This window comes from Patagioenas fasciata, chromosome 3 (genome assembly GCF_037038585.1).
Source record: "Patagioenas fasciata isolate bPatFas1 chromosome 3, bPatFas1.hap1, whole genome shotgun sequence".
Taxonomy (NCBI): Eukaryota; Metazoa; Chordata; class Aves; order Columbiformes; family Columbidae; genus Patagioenas; species Patagioenas fasciata.
Window position 1 is genome coordinate 65,230,949 of NC_092522.1, and position 20,995 is coordinate 65,251,943.

Genomic DNA, 20,995 nt, shown 5'->3' on the forward strand with positions numbered 1-20,995 from the left:
AGCACAGTGCTAAATAATTATATAACTAAAAGCCATGTACCTTCTACTGGAAGTTCAAATACGTTCTGGGATTTCATTTTCCACTCTTGTTAGGTGTAGTTTGTGTAATAGTACAGAAAAGTGAATTTTTCTAAGACTTACTACACCATGCCTTGAAGCTCAATATTTGAAGAAACATTTGTGTGCTTTGACACCTCTTTTATCAACTTGTCACCTTCGTTTTCTTGTGGTTGAGAATTTGAAGATTGTGTTCCTTTTTTCCAATAACTGAAATACCACTTTTGCACATATTAAAACGTAACTAAACCACAGCACCATTTCCAGAGTAATGTATGTTACGTGTAGCAAGCCTTTGTGGTTAATAGCATATTTCAGCCTCTATGTATCGTAGAGTGTTATCTTTGTGGTCTCGTTCTCAAGATGTTACATTTGTTTACTTTCCCTCAATATATCGTGGTAAAGTTGGAACACTTGCTTTATGAACAAGCAGTGGTCTAGAGCAGGTCAAATATAGGTTACCTGTCAACATTTCACAGAAGTTATTGTAAGAAAATATTAAGGATTTAATGTTTTAATATTTTAACCAGACATTGAGAAGCTGAGAAGTAACAATTAAAATCAGTAGAGTGACCTTCGTTTTTTTTTTCAACCTTCAATAGTTACTGAATTATGTAATTTTCCTTCCCCTGCAGCTGCTCCCCCCAATATCTGTCACTGTTAGTGCTTAGAACAGAAGCTTACTGTAGGAGTAAACTGTCAATGCTGCTTTTTGGTTTTGTATCGCTTACTACATTACTTCCAATGTTTTTTATTAAATGTTACTTCAAATGCTTTCCTGTATATGGAACTACATTACAGCTCCAGTGTTCAAATTCCTTACAAGTCTTAGTAGTTTATTTTTATTATTATCATCCCAGCTTCCTGAAAATACTGCTGAAGTGGTAAAAATGGCTTTGTCAGAAATGGATGTTGAATCCAGGCTTTCCCCAGCAGGCTTGTTTTCTGGCGAGGCTGAGTCAGGAGGTGGTAGGATCCAGTAGGACTCCTGTGAAGGTGCAGACCCCAATACTGCAGCTTTGGGACCTTCTCTCTCTCTCTCTCTCTCTCCGCCTCATCTCTGATACAGTTCCTGAAGAGAAAGAAAAATCTACAGGACCTGGGCTAATCTTCTGTAACTTCATTAAATTCATACTGTCTGTCTGCTGCTATATCTGTATAATATCAACGTAGGGGTAAAATCACAGTTTATGAACCTGAACTGGGCTATCTGATGGACTTAGTTTCAATGAGCATGGGGTTATCTGAGGTTCTGGGTTGCAAACAGGAAGAAACTGTCTCTGTAGAAGAGAAGAATAATAAATCAGCCTGTAAGGCTCATGTGTGTTCATACTGGTGACAAACCAATCCACTTGGGGGGAAGTATTTGCGATTTTACATCTAATTTTTCCAGTCATTTCTAGCATGTTGACTTTTCCAAAATTTAGAAATATATTTGACTGTTTGTATGTTTGACTAGGTCTGTTTATCAAAGTGCAATTGTTCTCTTTCTTCTAGTGCCTTCACCAATGCAGACTGTAGTAACATCGGAAAATTTCAAAACTGTCTTGCATTGGCAGTACCCATCTATGTCTGAAACTCCTCATTTTATTGTGGAAATCAAACCTTACAAGTAAGTTCTTTTGTCATTTCCTGTACCTGATATTCTCTAGAAGCATGTAAAAGCAATCAGTCCGTGGTAAATTTTTTTGTTTCTATGTGGTGAAATCAGGTAGAGTGAAGGTTGCCTAAGTGTAAATTAAGGCAAAATTTGTCTAAAACAGGATGATTGAGGCTGGCAGGGGCCTCTGGAGGTCATCTGGTGCATACCCCCTGTTCAAGCAGGGTCACCAAGACCAGGCTGCCCAGGACCATGTCCAGATGGCTTTTGAATATCTCTAGGGGTGGAGACTCCACAACCTCCCTTGGCAACCTGTGCCAGTGCATGGTCACCCTCAGAGATGTTTTGTCACAGTCAGCGTATCGTACAATATTGCGCAATTGGAATTGTATTAAGTGTTACTTAATCTCTTCTACAGTCCAGGTCGCTATGAGATTGTCTCAACGTGTGTGAACATCTCGACTCATTCTTGTGATCTCTCAAGGGAAATAGATAAACCCCTTGAATCTCACTGGTTTCGAGTTAAAGCTGTTGTTGGGTCACAACAGTCTGAGTATGTTGAAACAGATGAGTTTATTTTGCGAAAGCATGGTAAGTTCCATCATAAACTAAACCTTGTCATTTTTTCTCCAAATTTAAAATGTTAGTAATTATCCTTTTTGCTGTATTGTTGTCTCATTTGGAAATATTATATAGTCAGGAGTCTAGGATGAAATGAAGCATGATGGTTGTTCAGTAGGGACTTCTGTAGTTCCGCCTCTGCAGGGACTTGTTAGCCCCCTCACTGTGGTATCTGAGTATTTTTTTCCCAAACTTCTAAAGGCAAGAAAGTGATGCTGATGGCTTCCTTCCCATATTCTTGTCTGGTGTCCCAGATACCAGTTTAGAGTAGGAAGCTGCCACTGGAAGCTTGTGGACCTTTAGACATCATTGAAGTAGTATTCAGGTGGTTGGTGATCCCTTGCTTGACACTATAATACTGTGTACTGACAGCTTTGGGTGTCTAGATACTATCTAGAAGCTACAGGAGTCCACTGTAGCTGAATAACCAACTGTTACTCCTTCTTCATATAAATCCTTTGGGCTGCTTCAGAAGAAGTAACAGTATTTGACGTCAGTACTGTGAACGTAATTTGTGTGTCTAGACTCCAGACCAACCCATCCAAAGCAGTGGGGCAGGCCCCAGCATTGCATGGGCAGTGCAAAGCAGATGCAAGAGAGTGAGAAGGCTGAGATACTTCTCCTTGTACTTGCTCCATTCTCATCATGTAGCTTTCAGGCAGGATGTTGCCCATGAGATTTTCCCAGACTTGGGCTGTGCTGTAGACAGACCTGGATTTGTGCATTGCTGGAGCTGAAAGAGTGGAGTCCTTATTTGTTTTCGGCTATGGTTTCCTCCCAACTTATTGCTCTAATGACTTGGAATCAGTGGCTGGCTTCTAGTGTTTTGTCAAAAGGCCAGAGGACATGGTAATAATGCTGAACTGGACAGTTTCCAGAAAATTGGTAGCCATGTGTGGAGGAGAGATACAAAATCCTTTTCCCATTGAACAAGAAACTCGTGTTCAGTCAGATAATTAGACACCAAAAATTCATGCAGGCCATTGCCATGGGAAACCAGGCTTCCCAAGTACTGTTGCTCAAGATGACATTTCTTCAGATTTTCAGGTAGTTTTTGTTTCAGTGCAGTATTGTTTTTAGCTGACTGTGATGTATGGTGGGATCTAGTCAGCAGTGCTTTGTGTTCTGTTCTCATTCACATATGTATTTCAATTGCTTTGTTATTTTTTTCTGTTGTCAGTGAGCTGAATTTTTGTGGCCTTATGTGTATAGGAAAGCTGGATTGCTTAACAGTAAAATTCTACATGGACAATCTCTTGTTTCCATTTTAGAAGCAGATTCATTAATGTATCCTAATGCATCTTATTACTTCTGAGTGTCAGAGCTGTGTGATATTAGCAGGATTGAACTAAACATGTAATTCTTGTCAAATTGTAGATGAATTTTGGAAAGCTAACTATAAGTAGCATGTTTTATGTCAAAAGCTTTGGCCTAATAGCAAAGGTGCAATGTGTTGCAGGAAAAATAGGACCACCAAAACTGAGTCTCTCAAGGGAGGGTAATAAAATTGTGGTTAATATTTACCATCCTGCATTCCCATCTGTGGAACTTCTTCCTTGGATCACAGAGATTTATTCAGACCTCACATACTCGGTGACTTTTCGGGATAGTGAAAATAAGGTAAGTTCCAAAGTGAAAACTTCAATTCAAAAATACTTGTTTACCTTAAATGCATAAACAAGGGGTTCATTCCTATGACACACAGAGAAAACAGATACCAAAAAACCAGTTGAACGTAACATAGGACCATTGAAGCCCTAAAATGTGAAGTGCGCCACAGTGACATGTGACTGGAAGGTCTGGATTTTAGTTGTCCAAGTGGATGTCTTACAACAAAAAATGAGTTTATTGCATTAGCTGTACACAAGATAGTCACCAGATCCTGTGCTATTGTTTCTGCGTACATGCTTGAACATTGATAACTTTACTTGTGCCCTTTTCACTTGTCTAGACCTTTCATTTAAGATTACCTTTGAAGATATTGATACCATTTCATTTAGCAGTCATGGAGGGTGAACTTGAGGAAAATGATAGTAGCTATGTTTATTTACAGTTGCCTTTTCATATGCATCCAGCTACAAGTTTAACAAGAGAATTAGGAATGCAAATCTAGACTACGAACAGGACAAACTGTAGCCGAAAGCACCGTAATCTGATCAAATATAATATCTTAAGCTAGCTCTTAAGCTGACAGATGAAGTTCACACAGATTTTGCAAGGCATATAGATGATATAGGAACCACATCTGATAGTGTTCTAACAGTTTGGGAAGTGGTGGAATGTACTGTAACACATATTGTTGTATTGAGTCAAATGACATAATGTAACTGTCATTTTTTTGCAGAGTAAACAAGAGTTCCGTGAAGTCACCTGTACCATGTATAAATGTAACCTCAGCATCTCAGTTCCTACTGAAGGTTCCACTTACTGTGTTTCAGCGAAGGGAACTTTAGAAGACTATGTGATGTTTGGTGCCCCGTCAGAAGACACCTGTATTCATGTTCCTCTCAAGCAGACACAGAGTAAGAGGATTCTAAAACTTTAATAAGAGCATACTGAGTCGGTTCTAACAAAGTATTTGAGCTCTGATATAGCCATGGGATGACTTGGATGCTTATGGGAGAATACAAAAAAGGGAAAGCATGGTAATTCTTTTCCAAATGCACTTTCCCAGGTCTAAAGACCTCTAAAGATCATGTATTATTTTCAAGTAACCTTAACTTTTTTTGAGGTGCTTTTCCTTCTTCACTTGTTTCCATTGCACCTCATCATTGGTGTAATTAACAAATTATTCATTCACTGAGTTACATGATTCTCAGGAGCATTGTCTTTCTCTCTCTCTCTCTCTTGTAACAAATGACTTTTTGCTCAGTCTTACCAGTGGGGAAAATGTATATAGACTTCCTCAAGTTTAAAGCAACTTGGAGTCATAAAATTGAGGTATTAAGATATTTTTCTTAATTAAATAAAACAAAGGTGGCTAGTGACCCAACTTTATATCTCTGATAACCTCTTAAAACTTTTTCATGTTACTTCATATGGCCTAAAATGTCACTAGAGAAAAGAGATAAAATAGATAAAAGCAGTTACACAGAATCACAGAATGTTAGGGGTTGGAAGGGACCTCAAAAGATCATCCAGTCCAATCCCCCTGCCGGAGCAGGAACACCTAAATGAGGTTACACAGGAATGTGTCCAGGCGGGTTTTGAATGTCTCCAGAGGAGACTCCACAACCTCCCTGGGCAGCCTGTTCCAGTGCTCTATCACCCTCACTGAGAAGAAGTTTCTTCTCAAATTTAAGTGGAACCTCTTGTGTTCCAGTTTGAACCCGTTACTCCTTGTCTTACCATTGGTTGTCACCGAGAAGAGCCTGGCTCCATCCTCATAACACTTACCCTTCACATATTTATGAACGTTAATGACGTCACCCCTCAGTCTCCTCTTCTCCAGGCTAAAGAGACCCAGCTCCCTCAGCCTTTCCTCGAAAGGGAGATGCTCCACTCCCTTCGTCATCTTTGTTGCCCTGCGCTGGACTCTCTCCAGCAGTTCCCTGTCCTTCTTGAACTGAGGGGCCCAGAACTGGACACAATATTCCAGACGCAGTCTCACCAGGGCAGAGTAGAGGTGGAGGAGAAGCTCTCTGGACCTACTAACCACCCCCTTCTAATACACCCCAGGATGCCATTGGCCTTCCTGGCCACAAGGGAACAGTGCTGGTTCATGGTCATCCTGCTGTCCACCAGGACCCCCAGATCCCTTTCCCCTACACTGCTCTCCAACAGGTCATTCCTCAACTGATACTGGAACATGGGGGTTGTTCTTACCCAGATGCAATACTCTACACTTGCCCGTGTTATATTGCATTAAATCTTTCCCCACCCACTCTCCAGCCTGTCCACATCTTGCTGGATGGCAGCACAGCCTTCTGGCATGTCATCCACTCCTCGAAGCTTGGTGTCATCAGGAAGCTTGGTGTCATCAGCAAACTTGCTGACAGTGCCCTCTATTCCCTCATCCAAGTCATTGATGAATATATTGAATACTACTGGTCCCAGTACTAACCCTTGAGGCACTCCACAGGCCTCCAACTAGACTCTGCCCCATTGACCACAACTCTCTGGCTTCTTTCCTGCAGTCAGTTCACAGTCCACCTCACTACCCAATCATCCAGACTGAACTCCCTCAGTTTAGCAGTAAGGATGCTGTGGGAAACTGTGTCAAATGCTTTACTGAAATCAAGATAGACCACATCCACCGCTCTGCCATCATCTATCCACCTGATTATGTCTTCATCAAAGGCTATGAGGTTGGTCATGCAAGACTTCCCCTTTGGTCAAGCCATGCTGACTGTCCCTAATGACCCTCTCATCCTTGAGATGGTACCCCGGGTAAGTCGTTCCATCACTTTCCTAGGGATGGAGGTGAGGCTGACGAGTCTACAGTTACACGGCTCCTCCTTCCTGCCCTTTTTGAAGACTGGAGTGGCATTTGCTTTCCTCCAGTCCTCAGGCACCTCTCCCACTTCCCACAACTTAGCAAAGATGATGGAGAGTGGCCCAGCAATGACCTCAGCCAGCTCCCTCAGCACCCGTGGGTACATCCCATCTGGACCCATGGATTTATGGATGTCCAGATTGCCTAACTGCTCCCTAACTCAGTCCTCATCAACCAGGGCAGACTCCTCCATTGTCCTGCCTTCCTCTGGGGCCTCAGGGGTATGGGGCTCCTCAGGGCAGCCTCTGACAGTGTAGGCAGAGACAAAGAAGGCATTCAATAACTCTGCCTTCTCTGTATCTTCTGTCACCAGGGCACCCACCTCATTCATCAGTGGGACTATGTCACCTCTGGTGTTAGTTTTATCTGCCACGTATTTGAAAAAACACTTTCTGTTGTCCTTGACTCCTCTCACCAGGTTTAATTCTAAGGAGGCCTTAGCTTTCCTAGTTGCCTCCCTACATTCTCTGAAAACAGCCTTATAGTTTTCCCAAGTGGCAAGCCTCTCCTTCTATGATCTATATAAACTCTCTTCTTCCACTTGACCTTACCCAGCAGTTCCCTGTTTAACCACGCAGGTCTCCTGGCTCACTTCCTTGGCTTCCTACGTGTCAGGATGCTCTGATCTTGAGCCTGGTAGAAGCAGTCCCTGAACACTAACCAACTATCTTGGACCTCTTTACCTTCAAATAGCCTTGCCCATGGGATTTCCCCTAGCAATTGCTTGAAAAGGCCAAAGTTTGCCCAGCTGAAGTCCAGGCTTGCAATTCTGCTTGCTGTTCTGTTCCTGCCACATGAGATCCTGAACTCCGCTATTTCATGGTCACTGCAACCAAGGCAGCCGTCAACCTTTACTACTTGAACCAGACCCTCCTTGTTAGTGAGGATGAGGTCCAGCAGTGCACCTCTTCTAGTCGGCTCCTCCACCATTTGCATCAGAAAGTTATTGTCAAGGCACTGGAGGAACCTCCTAGACTGTGGCTGGCTGGCTGAGTAGTCCTTCCAGCAAACATCAGGGAAGTTAAAATCCCCCACCACAACCAGGGCCTGTGACTGTGAGGCTACTCTCAGCTGTCTGAAGAAGGCCTCATCAACTTCCTACCCTGATCTGGTGGCCTGTAATAGACACCCACAACAGTATCACCCCTGCCAGCCTGCCCCTTAATTCTCACCCATAGACTAACTCACTCCTCATCCATGCCTGGACAGTACTCAATACATTGTAGTTGTGCTCTCACATAAACAGCAACTCTACCACCGTGCCTGGCTGGCCTGTTTTTCCTGAAAAGGACATAGCCATCCATGACCACATTCCAGTCATGTGAGCTGTCCCACCATGTCTCTGTAACTGCCACCAGATCATAATCTCCTGACCAAACACAGGTTTTCTTAACTCCTCCTGCTTATTCCCCATGCTGTGTGCATTGGTGTGCAGGCATTTCAGGGAGCAAGCTGAGCACACTGATTTTTGCCCTAGGGGTATGGGAGGCCTCCCGGTCTTCATCAATTCTAGAGTGCTGTTCCACTGGTGCAAGCCCAGATACAACCCCATCCCCCTTCAAATCTAGTTTAAAGCTCTCCAAATGAGTCCTGCTAATTCCTGTCCCAACATCCTTTTGCCTCTGCAAGATAAACCTTTCCCACGTATCACTGTTCGGACTGGTGTCTTGTAAAACCAACCGTTATCAAAGAATCCAAAGCCCTTCCTGTAGCACCAGTCCTGTAGCCAATCATTTATGGACTGAATTTTTCTCTTCCATATCACATCGTCAACTGAAAATGGAAGGAAGGAAGAGAAAATCACTTGAGCCCCAGACTCTTTCACCATCTTGTCCCAATGCCTTGAAATCTTTCTTCGTTCTCCTCAGACTATGAGATGCAGCTTCCTTCCCACCTGTCTGGAAGATCAGTAGTGGGTAGTAGTCTGTTGGGTGCACCAGGTTGTGGAGCACCCTGGTGACATCCCTGATCCAGGCTCTGGGTAGGCTACAAACTTCCCTATGGTGAGGGTCAACTCTGCGTATTAGACCCTCTGTCCCTCTCAGAAGGGAATTGCCTACTACAATTACCCTTTTTTCTTTCTTATTTGAGGCAGTCTTGAGGTGTGGAGTCAACTGCCTCTTCCTATGTGACCTTATAGGTGGGCCTTGCACTACATCCTCACCTACCTCTTCTTCAAGATCCAGGGCCTCAAACTATTATGGAAGGGCACCTGGGGAAGCAAAGAAGGTAGGGAGAGGGGTTGCCTGTGATGCTGAACTGGAACTTGCTTCCAACCCTCATCATCTTTTTGGTCCCCTGCCTCTGCCCAACAGTGACAGGGCAGGGGCTGTCTTGGGTCTCCCCCTGTGCCCAACAGGGCAGGAGGTCCATCACCTTTTGGAGGCTATCTCCCTGGGACATTTCTGATTGGGAGGGAGGGAGTTACTCCACCAGTTGATCTCCCTTCACACTCCCTGATGGACCTCAGTGTCTCGACCTCCTACTTAAGTTTCACGACCATGCTGAGCAGATCTTGCACTTGCTCACACCTCATGCAGGTGAGATGCTGGCCACCCTCACCTGGCAGCAGCAGGCTCTGGCACTCCCTGCAGCCCGAGACCTGAACAGCCACAGTTCACAGCAGGGCCTCTGAGTTGCCACAGTCTTTTTGTGACAAGCTCTCTTTCTGGAGGAGACCATAGTCGGCAGCGATCTGGGACACTGGCAATAGGTGAGAGGGTCTAATAAGCAAAGAGTGATCACCTCTGCACCCTACTACATGAGCTACCACACCTGCTGCTGCAGCACAGTGTGGGTGGTGCTCACCTGCTTCACAAGCTGGTTGCCCCTCCCAGTAGCTGGTGGACAGTGACACTGCCCTCTCTGAGGCTTTTTCAAAGTGAGGAGCAGGTGTGTGATCACCGTCACCATGGTAACGCCCACAACTCGTCAGCCGCTCTTGCAAGGGCTGCCAGGGGGCTTCCAAGTCGCGAAATTGAAACCCGAGGAAGCGCAAAACCCCCCTGTACCTCAGGATCCGCTGAAACGGCTCTGGCAGAGCTGGCTCCAATCAGCTGACCTTGTGGACTGAAACCCTAGTTTCGGGTTTCGGCCGCTTTTAAACCTCCCATTGTCATCTTGTGCGTTCTTTTGTGCACAAGAGCATCGGTATGATTGAGGGGGAGGACATTAAGGAGCATTAGACTAGTGATAGTTGATAGTTTAATGTTTTGGAAGATTTCACATTTTAATTTTATTTTACACAGATTATGTCTAATTATTATGTTAGAATGCTATCACATGGAAAAATGTACAAATCTGTTCATTTCCATTTGTTATCTCTAAGGAAGAAAAAGTTAGTTATAAAATCCATTTACCTCTATAAAAACATGATTGTTTTAATATAAATCAAAAACCTTTTGCCATTCTAATTTGTATTTACTTGATATAATGCTTTATTAATAAGTTTTCTTGAGTTAAAAATGGTGGTAAGTTGACAAATTCACATGTCACAGCTAACCATTCTGAGCTATTACAGTTTCTGAAGTTACTCTAAATGATACAGCAGTGTTTTGTTTTTCCAAACTTCTTAACAAATTTTGCTCTAACTTCTTAGGCACAACAGACATCTTCGTTCTCTGTGGTGTTATTCTGGGTGTGATTATAATTTTGATTGTGAGTCTAATTTATGGCTGCAAGAACCTGAGGAAGAACAACATAAAGCTGCCAAAGTCTTTGGTAAGTTCAGACTTCTTATCTGGATCATATTTTTAATATCCAACTAGGTAACTTTTATAACAATAACATCCTAATGCCTGTCTTTTTTTTTTTTTTTTTTTTTTACACCATTATCTCGTACATATTTAGGATTTATACCAGTGTAATATTTTGGCAGCCTCTACAAAAGCCTTGTGTTTGTTTTAGGCTAGGCGTCAGTCTCTTTAACTGAAGGAGCTGTAGTTGATCTAGTTTGAGAACTTAGTTCTTAAAAACTCAATGTGTACCTAGACAGGTTTGTGTTCCTTCTAGTAGTGGAGACACAGAACCACAGAATCGCTGGGTTTAGAAGAAACTTTGAGATCATCTAGTCCAACTGTTTTGCTCAAGCGTGGTCAATGAGAGCAGGTTGCCGAGACCCAGGACTTTGTCCAGGTGGGTTTTGAATACCTCCAGGAAAGGAGATTCCACAGCCTCTCTGGGCAACCTATTCCAGTGCTTAACTACCCTCACAGTAAAAATTGTTTTCTTACATTCAAATCAAAATCCATGCGTTTCAGTTTGTGCCTGTTTCCTCTTGTCACTGGACACCTGTGAGATTCCTTAGTTACATGGTAATATTGCAATACTGCTAAGTGCTACGATGCTCTTAAAGTGATGTGCAGAATAAGGGGAGCTGGGGTAGAGGAGTAATAGTGGTGTAGGAGGAGGGAAGAATAACCAGAGAAGTCTGTTCTCACACTGAGCAGTCACAGGGAAAGGAGGTCAGTAGCTGCTCTGCCTTAAAAGCTCCCTGTAGCCATCTTGAGGAAACAGAGTGGATGTTCCTCAAAGAGCAACAGCAGTATTCCTTGATTTCCCATCAGGCAAGAGTGGAGTATTTGACAAGTACTGTTTATAATATAATGCCTTCCTGGTGTCTCATTAGTCACAGCAACTGAACAATCAGCAGCAGTTGAAACAGCATTCAAGAACTGCCATGTGAGGCAGTAGTAAATGGTAATTCTATCAAGAATATCTTCTCAGCGGATGCAGGAAGTCTTATAAGACTTCTAGAGAGAAGAGGCGATGATCTTCAATTCTATGCTCTTCAACTACAAGACACTTTTAAAGAGCCTCCCTCATAGTTGCAGGGTAGCTCCTCCTGGAGCCTGCTTTCTTTGTAGTAGAATATTAGGAGGTGAGATTACTCTGGCTAAATGGAGATCTCCAAGCCAATGATGCTAGGTGGGTCCCTTGGTAGTAAACAGTAATCTAGTCTATGAATTTGTGCAGCACAAGGTGATTAATCTGATTCTAAAATAATGTGCTTGTCTGGTCTCTTTCAAATACCTGTTTCTTTCCATGGACAGTGATGGAGCTATGAAACTAGTTCAGAGATAGCCATTCACACTGTAGATGTTAAAAAATCAGGTGAGATAAACCTGTCTGATAGAATCCACCACTATATCACAGTACCAAAATGCACAGGCCTGTAGAAGAAGTGAGACACTGGAGACTTTTTTCATCCTCACACCAGTATCTGTGTGAATACATAACATTACATCCTATGCACACAGAGTAATTCTTGTGAAGACTGTTTGTTATAGCAGAAGACAACTCATCCGAAATGACAGTGCTATGTTAAATGGATCCATAGGTACTTTGGCTTCCCAGTAGTGCTTCCTAAAGAATCGGGAAAAAGAATATCACACAAATAGAATGTGTGCTCCCTAACTCTTGTGATCTTCCTGATGCATGCTCCAAGTTCACGCTCTAGCTGACCTTGTAGAAACTCCTTTGTGTGCCCATGTTCTCAGTTTACTGGGCTATATGTTATCTTATGATTCTTGGGTTCCAGTGTACCACAATCTGATTCACATTCCACATCATGCCTTGTTGCTAAGGAGCCAAATGAAAACTACAGCTGTTCATAAAGAGCGTTACCTGGGTGGTCAAGCGCTGAAACAAGTTCCCCAGGGATATGGTCATGGTCCCGAGCCTGTCAATGTTCAAGAAGCATTTGGACCATGCTCTTAGATGTATGGTTTAACTTCTAGGATGCCCTGAGTCAGGAGTTGACCTCTGTGATCCTTGTGGGTCCCCTCCAACTCAGGATATTCTGTGATTCTGTCCATTCCCGTGTAAGTCTCTAGTGACAAATATAAATTGCAGAGCTCATAAGGATATTTTCAATACAGGTGATGTGAATAATGTGGTAAAGTTAAAAGAACAATTAACAACTTATGAATAATTATTGATTGTCTTTATACTGAAAATTAATAAAGTAATGAATGATTTTTGTAAATAATTAATATTCATAGTAAGTTTAATGATATGAAGTTATCTCTGTAGACGTCTTGGAACTGAGAGCCTGTCACTGACCGTTGAATGTGTACTAGACATTTCCTTCCATACAGATTATGACCATCGTGCTTTACCCGAGCTTGTCTGAAAATGAAACATCTAGGGAGTTTTTCTGTCTGTGTCCTGGTTAGGACTGCTGCCTTCCAGTGATCTCCTTCCTGGTGGCTTTAAGTAGATGCTAAAACATCGTTTGAGTGACTTTCAGCAAGTTGGAATTGTGCAAGAAAAATTATCAACCAGCTGCCTTTGCTGAGAGTCTCATTTACCCAAAGAAAAGAAAAAAAATCCAGTGGCATTTAAATCTCAAGACCTTGTCTCTGCAGTTTATGACTCCCAAAAATAACATGTCAGTTATGTATAGATCCTACTTACACAGTGCAAATGTATTTCAGTATGGGCATTGAATGATTATCTTCATTAGAGAAAATGTTCATTTAAATGTTTTAAACATCCTTATGCGTGTTAGTATCCTACCAGGCATTTGCATCTAGTGAAATGGGACAGATTCCTTTACAAGACTTCATCATGATGGTCTTCTGTGGGATCACAGGGATCTGATGTTTTAGCAGTCCAACTGTAGTCAGCGCTGTTCATTTTCTTTCATTTATCTCACAGAAAGTATTTCAAGAGGCCATCTCCTTCCACCCACCATCTTCAGCCATTCCAGTTTGTCATGTATGTGGTTTGCCTTGTGCTACATTTTTGTTGTAAGATTTCTGATGAGGGCTTATCCACTTGAAAAGGAGCCTGGTTCTTAATTCACTGATACGCTGCGGGCATCTCCCTCTGCTTTAACTTCACTGTCTTTTTTTCAGTGCCTTTTATCTTTAAATAGCAGCAAATATTTTAGTGGGTAGAAAACACTCTATGATAGAAAGACTGATCGAACAACATCAACTTTCATTTTTAGCTTATACTAAAGTCAACACTTCAGCTATCTACTGATGTCTTTTCTAAGCCTGACAGGAATGACAAGGCTGTGCTTTCTCACTATATTTGTAGAACGCTTGTGGATGTTCATGAAACACTTAAGTGTTTTCTTTGTGGCTGGCTTTTTGTTTATACAACATGTATTTTTGATTTGGAGAAACTGCAGTTGGTCCTGTAACTTTTGACTGATATTCACCACGAATAATTGTCATCTTACAAGAGAGAAGCTGCTTCATTAGGGCAGTAACGTAGTCTCCTATTTATACATTTAGCCAGCATTAATTTGTTGTGGAACCATGCAAAGACCGTGCAGATTTTGCCAAGGTCCTAATAAGAGTGGAAATGGACTTCTCAAACTTGCCTCCAGAAAATGTGCACCTGAAAGTTACTCGGAATTTATAGGTAGACAAGCCCTTAGAAATGGAAGTTAAGAAAAAAGAAGTTACTGATTACCTTAACTGTGGGGGGATGTGTTACTTAAACGTATCTTTGAGCCCGGCTTCCACTGGTGCATCTCCCTAGTCTGTTGAGACAGTGAAAGACCTGAAAGCTCCGATGCTCTCAGTGGAGACAGGAAGATATCTGAGCACCTGCACATGCCAGGAAATACTGCTGATGTCCAGCTTAAGCTCATAGGCTGTCAGTTTGCTAGTAATAGATAAGGTGTATGAAAGAAAAATATTACCTACGGTAAATACTTTTCTTCAAACAGCAACCATATCTTAATTACCCTTGTAACCTGAGATGCTTTGAATGGCATTCCAGTTAGTGTAGTAAGCTGTGATTCTTCTCTTAGAAGCTGGAAATAACTGCTTGAATTGCTAAATTGTCTTGTAATCGTGACTCAGTGACTACTAAAGAGCCTTTGGCACCAGGAAACCCACAAGAGTTGGTTTTTTGTTGTTGTTTTGTTTTGTTTTATTTTTTCTGATGGCTTCCTTCTTTCATGGAATAGGAATGTCTCTGCACCATCCTGCTTTGGTCAAAAGCTCACCAAGAGAAAAACATGTTTCCTTTTTGAGAACAAAAATCTTGGATGTAGTTTAATAGACAGTGCTTACTTTGTCCTTGGGGTATATATATAAGCTTTGCCGGCTGGTACTGTGAAATGCAGAACCTGCGTAAAGTATGAGACATTCCCTTAACACATTTTAGGACTATGGTTTTTAGAGCCATGTAAAAATCCCAAAAGGACAGAAACAAGAACTTGGGTTTTGGTTTTAACTTTGGTATGGGGAGAGATGTGAAGTTGTAAATGCAGCTTTTAGCCATAGTTTCTGTAGCATTTTGTTTTAGTTCGCATTCCTCAAGTATTCCAGCTTGCACAGAGAATTGCCTTCTCCTGTTGCTTATTGTGTGAGTATTAGAGTCAGATTTTTGCTACTTCCTCCCCCCAAATAAACCTTCATATGCTGGTCCCTTCAAGGTCAGTGTCAGGATAGTAGAAATATCCAATATGTTTTCATATATCTTTATAAACTTGTTTTCAAAAGATACGTTAATTCTACCAGCTGTTCATAACATTTTCAGCATCTACACATTATTGATTGTTTTCTGGTTCCTGCAACTAAGGCATCTGCTGCTTATGAATGGGTGGTTTCCATACATACTCTGAATATTCTTGATATTGTACTCTGACTGATTCTGCATAACAGAAAATGAGCATCCGGAGAGAATGGTGACTGAATAACAGTTAGTTTGTAGTGTGGTTTATTCTCAGTGTCAGGAGCCACCTTAATGCTCTTTTTACTCGTTTTCCAGTGGTACTCCTTGATTCCTAAGGAGATCACCTCACTTTAGTGGTGCTGACACAGCTGTTCATAAAACTTTCTGCTCTTCAGGGAGTGTTTGTTGTTTGGTTGGCTTGTTTTTGTTCTTGTATTTTTTTAAAACTACAGTAGTTTCATTGATCCAGCATAAACCACAGTACCACCAACAGATATCAGGGCAACTGAGGGGAAAGGTATGGGGCTGCAGTGAGAGATGAAGGCAAATTCTGTCAGCAGATTCTGAAGGTGTATGTATAAAGATACAGCCTCACAACTTTCTGATCGAGGAGGGTTTTTGGAAAGCACGGTCAGATTTTATCATCTGGTTCTGAAGGCTTCCTCAGTTCTTACACTAATACAGACTGGGTGGTTCTTTTTGCTTTTCTTAGACACAATTTTTTTTCTCCCCCTGTCCTCCTTGTACCTACATCCCTTTCTTCCAAATTTGCCTCAACCTGTATCTTCAGTCAATTTATTTTTTACCAAGTATCTCAGCAGCAACTGTGTACATTTTATTAAGAAATAAGCTTATGTATAATATTTGATAGTCTGTGATATATGTAGTAAAATTTGGAAAAGTAAACTATTAATTGAGTATCCCTTTCTCCCTATGCTTTCTGTTAGCTTTAGTGTATACCATCATACAGCTGGAAATTTACTGTCCTTTGTTTTTCATATGTATTCTTGCAAACACCCTTTTTCCTTAAAAAAAAATAATCTAAACGTCCTAAAGGCCTGTCATAATCATTTAAAACAAGCTGGAGCCTGGCCACCGAAGGAGTTATGTTCTTCCTGTGAAGTGGTTTCAAAGTGAAATATTAAAGCTTGGGGGAGGGCTTGGTAACACAGGAGAAATAACTGGGAAGACTTCATATTTATGATGACTGCGTATGCATAAAAGTTCTCATGTCATTTTAAAGATCTCTTTCCACAATTTGCTTCCATCGCAGTTGACATAGTTGCCACAAAATATTACAGTCCTTGTAGGTTACACTCATTAGCTATAGAGTATGAAAGGTTTCTCCCACTAGTTGAAGAGCGTCACAGCTTTTTCATCCTTCACTGTTTTCCTCTACATTGCAAACTTCAAATGACTTAAAATACAGTGGATGACATGAAGTGGATTTGGTCCTTGCAAATGTTTTTGCACATAGAAAGCAGTTTTGAGAGCTTGGCATAAAATGTTCATGAAACAATTGAAGTCATAGATACAGGCTAATGACCTTGCCAGATTCTAATTTTGCTGATTTCTGTTGGGATTGCTTGTAATGACACTAAATTTGTACTAGAAACATGAATCTTTTTTTTTTTTAAAAAAAAACATCTAAACTTTGACACAAGATAAACCAGATAAATTATTGGATTATGTGGAACTAAAAGTGATTCTTTTTTTTTTTTTTTTCTCCATTTAAGGTCACTGTGATAAGAAACCTGAACACAGACACCATTGTCGACTCAAGATCTGAGGCAAGATACACATCTGTAATAAGCTTCATGTCTGGCCAGTCAGCATTGCCACTGAATGGTGAAGTAACCTCGCTGGAGGTGGAGCCAGAAGATGAAACTCTTAGTCCTGACAGTTCCTGTGAAGCAGCATCTTCTGTTCCTCCCCCAGAGTCACCAGCCAAAACAGAAGAGGTGTTTGTGCAGGAAGGCACAGAGGAGATACCTTCTGATGATGAACAGAACCACAAAGTAAAGGAGACTTATGTAATTTCTGACAGTGGCCAAATGGATACATCCAGTAACTCTTCAGGTGTAGACGTTTCTGCCACAGAAATACACCAAACAATAATTCCAAGCAGCTGTCCCAAGTTTTCTGGCTATGACAAGCCTCATGTGCCATTAGATATGTTGATAGATGTTGGTGAAGAACAGCCTGTGAATGGTTACAGGCTGACTGACTAACCAGGATAGCTGAAGTGTTTAACCAGAACTCAGGAAGAACTGTATTACTGAAGATAATGTAAAGTCTTCATTTTATCATGAACATGTACAAGGTGTGTTTGTTCTGAGCCAATCAAGGTAACAACATCATGCAGAGGGATTAAATAGGACTGAAGGTAGCATCTGAAAAGACCATAGAGTGGAAGGAAGTTTCATGATCAATTTAGCGATTTAGGTGATATACACAAACACTTGTATTTCCTGTTTGAAAGGGTGCTCTGTTTGTTTGTTTGTTTTTTAACAGTACTCTATGGAGAACAAACTTCATGGAGGTGTAAGAAACACGAGCTGTATCATTTTTTTCCTTGGTAACATAAGTCTCATGACTAAAAAACTCTTTTTTAAAGTACTGCTATTTGTGTATAGCTGCATCCATTTGGATCACTTAGATATGTTGTGTAAAGATGTCACATTCTGGTAAATTCTTGTATTAGCATACTGGCTCTTTGTCATTGGAAAAGAAAGAAAAATCTAACAGGTGATTGCACAAATTCTTTAGAAAATGTTTTCAAAATTCAAAAGGCTGCTTTTCCCCAGAGCATTTTTATCCTAATTCTTAAAACAGTATGTTGGGTTTTTTTAAATAGAAATCAGCAATACTTCTTCCAAACACGTTTTCCAGCAGGTTGAAAGTAAGTGCCATTTTCCCCTGTTTTTATTACGTAATTCAGAAACTACACTGAATTACCTTGCTCTCAAAATATATCCCAGGGCAATGGAAAGGTGGTGTGATAAGTTGTGGTTTATAAGTTGTCATCTCACAACCCTCTGAATTTTGTAGCATGAGGTTATAGTTTTGAAAACTGAAGGATCAGCATTTCATTATTTTTATATTTAAAAACTTTTGAATCTAATGCCTGCCATCCAGTTATTTCCCTGTAGTCAAGAATTGGTGGGTATTTTCTGTTTGTCAGGAAAGTTTACAATAGCTCTTAATGAAGCTTAGTTCAGAGAGAAGTTGTTTTACAGACACAAGGTGTTGCATTTATACAAAGCTGTCTTTATTTTAAAAGACTTTTTTTTTGTAGGATTATCAGAAATGTGTGCATGTTATAGCTGGTGATTTTAAAGGTAAACCAGTATCCTAGTACTTCGGTCCTTCCGTTTCTCAGTGTTATGAGGATTCCTGAGATAAAGTTAGTTTATACAGCAATTTCTGGTCTGCATCCATTCCTGCAGATATCAGACATGAACCTACAGTAGCACATACACATTCCAAAATATTTAAATACAATAGCTATTTTTCCTTTCTCTACTCACACGAAAATAGCGGATCTGTTAGCAGGGTTTTGATAGTTTTAGGAAAAGCCAAATTCTATAGTTATGGTGTAATGGAAAGCCCAACTAGACAGACTTCAGTATCTGTTAGCTGGCTTAGATTTGTTTCTGCATTACATTCAAATGTAGTGAGACTCTCTATTAACTTGTATAATGGCATGTTCTGGGTTGCGTTCCTGGAAGACATTGTTTGAGACTTATTGCTCAGGATCTGCTAGTGTGTCGATATCTCCATTGCAGGAAATAACTCTCTTGGTGTTAGAAGAAGGCTTTAGAAATCAGAATTAACTTGTACTTGAAATTTCAACTAAAGTGACTGTTCAGTTGATAGTATGGTGCTAGGATAAATGTAAAACCAAAGATGTTAAGATGGATCAGCAATGACACAGAAATACACGGAAAAAATATGGCATGGCAGGTAGTTACATATCATGGAAGAACACTGTTGTTCTGTATGCTGAAAATGAGGCACAGCAGTATGAGTGCCTTGTGCCATACAGCATGTATAATATATATATACTTACAACTGACCTCTTCCTGTTTACTATTACAAGGTTAAATATATTTTGTTTAATTAAATTTTCTGAATTGTAATCATAAAAGCCACTGAAGTAGCACCCTCCTTGTAGGTGTGTCTTCTGTACACTGTGTAACCAATAAGTAGCCAATAGCACAGGGATAGTTTAGATGTTTAAATTGCTCAGGCCAACTTGCAGATTTTATAATTGTGAAATTAATACATTTAAGGGTGCGCAAAGCACCAGATTCTTGTATTAGCTGTGACCAGCTGAAAATGTGAGGCCACAGTGACAAAAGAATGTGTTCCCTGGGTCAATAAGCCCTATTTCTCCTAGTCATCTTTCCAGCAGTTGCTAGTAGTGATACTAAGAGAGAGAGCCTAAAACCAGGGCAAGTGCATGATGGTATTTCTGCTAGGATACAGTCGAGCAGCCTGCAGTGTGAGGACTTCTTGGGACAGGGAACACAGGCATGCCTACCCAGCTACAGCTGGTTAGATTTGCTTTTGCTGTTCTGTAATACCAAATACCTGAGATGTGGTTTGAAAGCTGTCAGGTAGTGTTTATCTCTGCATTTTCACTTAACTAGTAAATGAGTTTAAATAAATTAATATTCTTGTGATGTAGAAGTAGTTTGCTTAAATTCTGGATATTCATGCGTGACAGCTTGGCATGAGCTGTCAGTGGCTAACATTTACAGGTTCCAAAGTATTTTATATTCATGCCTTATACAGATATATCAGCTATAACACAAGATGTTTCGGTTGATTTTTACTCTTGTCATGGCTGCTCAGCATCCCTGTCTGCTAAAGATAACGGAATCTAATCTAAGACTCCAAAACATTATATCCTCTGTTAGAGACATTGTATCACAGCACATGGACCTAATACCTGACAACATTTCTTTAGTTCTCATTTTTGCGTGGTCATTGTAACTTTTTATCTTCAGATGTACAACTAACAATGAAGCACTGTGGTAGTACTGCGTGCTGGCACAGAAGCATTGAGTGCTTTTATGCTTTTTCCACATAAATCGATAATGTAGTTTAAAAGAAAAAATCATTCTTGTTGAAACTACTGACATCTGTGAAATCAGGATGTTCTGTAGTGTTCCAGTTGCTTAGAACAAACATGCATATTTGTATGTAGTCCTTCACTAGGTAAGGTTGCAGGAAGGGGAGCTTGCATGAGAAGAGCTGTTTTTCTCAAGGCTAGAAATCACCGGGTGCTCTGAAGTGGTGTCATGTAAACAGTTTAGTATTAATAAATAAACCATTGTACTTCGTTCAAATTAATAGTTTCAGCATGTCTTAAAAACAAACAAGCCAAGCACAAAGCACCTTTCATCTTATAAGTGACCTGCACATATATTTTTTTTTTGTGGTTTTTTTAAAGACTCAGTCCTTTAATTATGGAGCCATTTTTTAATACACTTTCAATATCCTCTAAATGAATGCAATCGTTGGGCTAGGTGGGAACTCCAGGGGTCCACAGTTCCTTCTTCTCCCCAGAACTTCCTACTATGCATTTGTCTAAAAACTCCATGACCCCATTCTAAGAGTTTTTATGCCTAAAAAGTGTTTTCTAGTGTTTAATGGAAGTCTTACTGACTTTAGAAATTAAATGATCCGTAATGGAACTGCTGAAACATACTTTAGTTCTTGTGTGAAATTTGTAACTAAACTACTTGTAAATACTGTAAACGTTTGAATTAAAAAAAAAATCAGAAGGCAAA

At 40.8% G+C, this 20,995-nt stretch overlaps 1 protein-coding gene across 2 annotated transcripts in view; it reads left to right on the plus strand.

Annotated features, from left to right (window-relative positions):
• The window catches only part of IFNGR1 (interferon gamma receptor 1), a 29,693-nt gene extending 8,698 nt beyond the window's left edge, over nt 1–20,995 (plus strand). For both annotated transcript variants that reach the window (XM_065834526.2, XM_071806498.1), the window contains exons 2-7: nt 1,555–1,669; nt 2,076–2,248; nt 3,738–3,898; nt 4,623–4,800; nt 10,372–10,493; nt 16,931–20,995. In XM_065834526.2, coding sequence (XP_065690598.1) covers nt 1,555–1,669; nt 2,076–2,248; nt 3,738–3,898; nt 4,623–4,800; nt 10,372–10,493; nt 16,931–17,425 — 1,244 coding nt within the window. In that variant the 3' untranslated portion in view covers nt 17,426–20,995. The remainder of the gene's footprint in view (nt 1–1,554; nt 1,670–2,075; nt 2,249–3,737; nt 3,899–4,622; nt 4,801–10,371; nt 10,494–16,930) is intronic.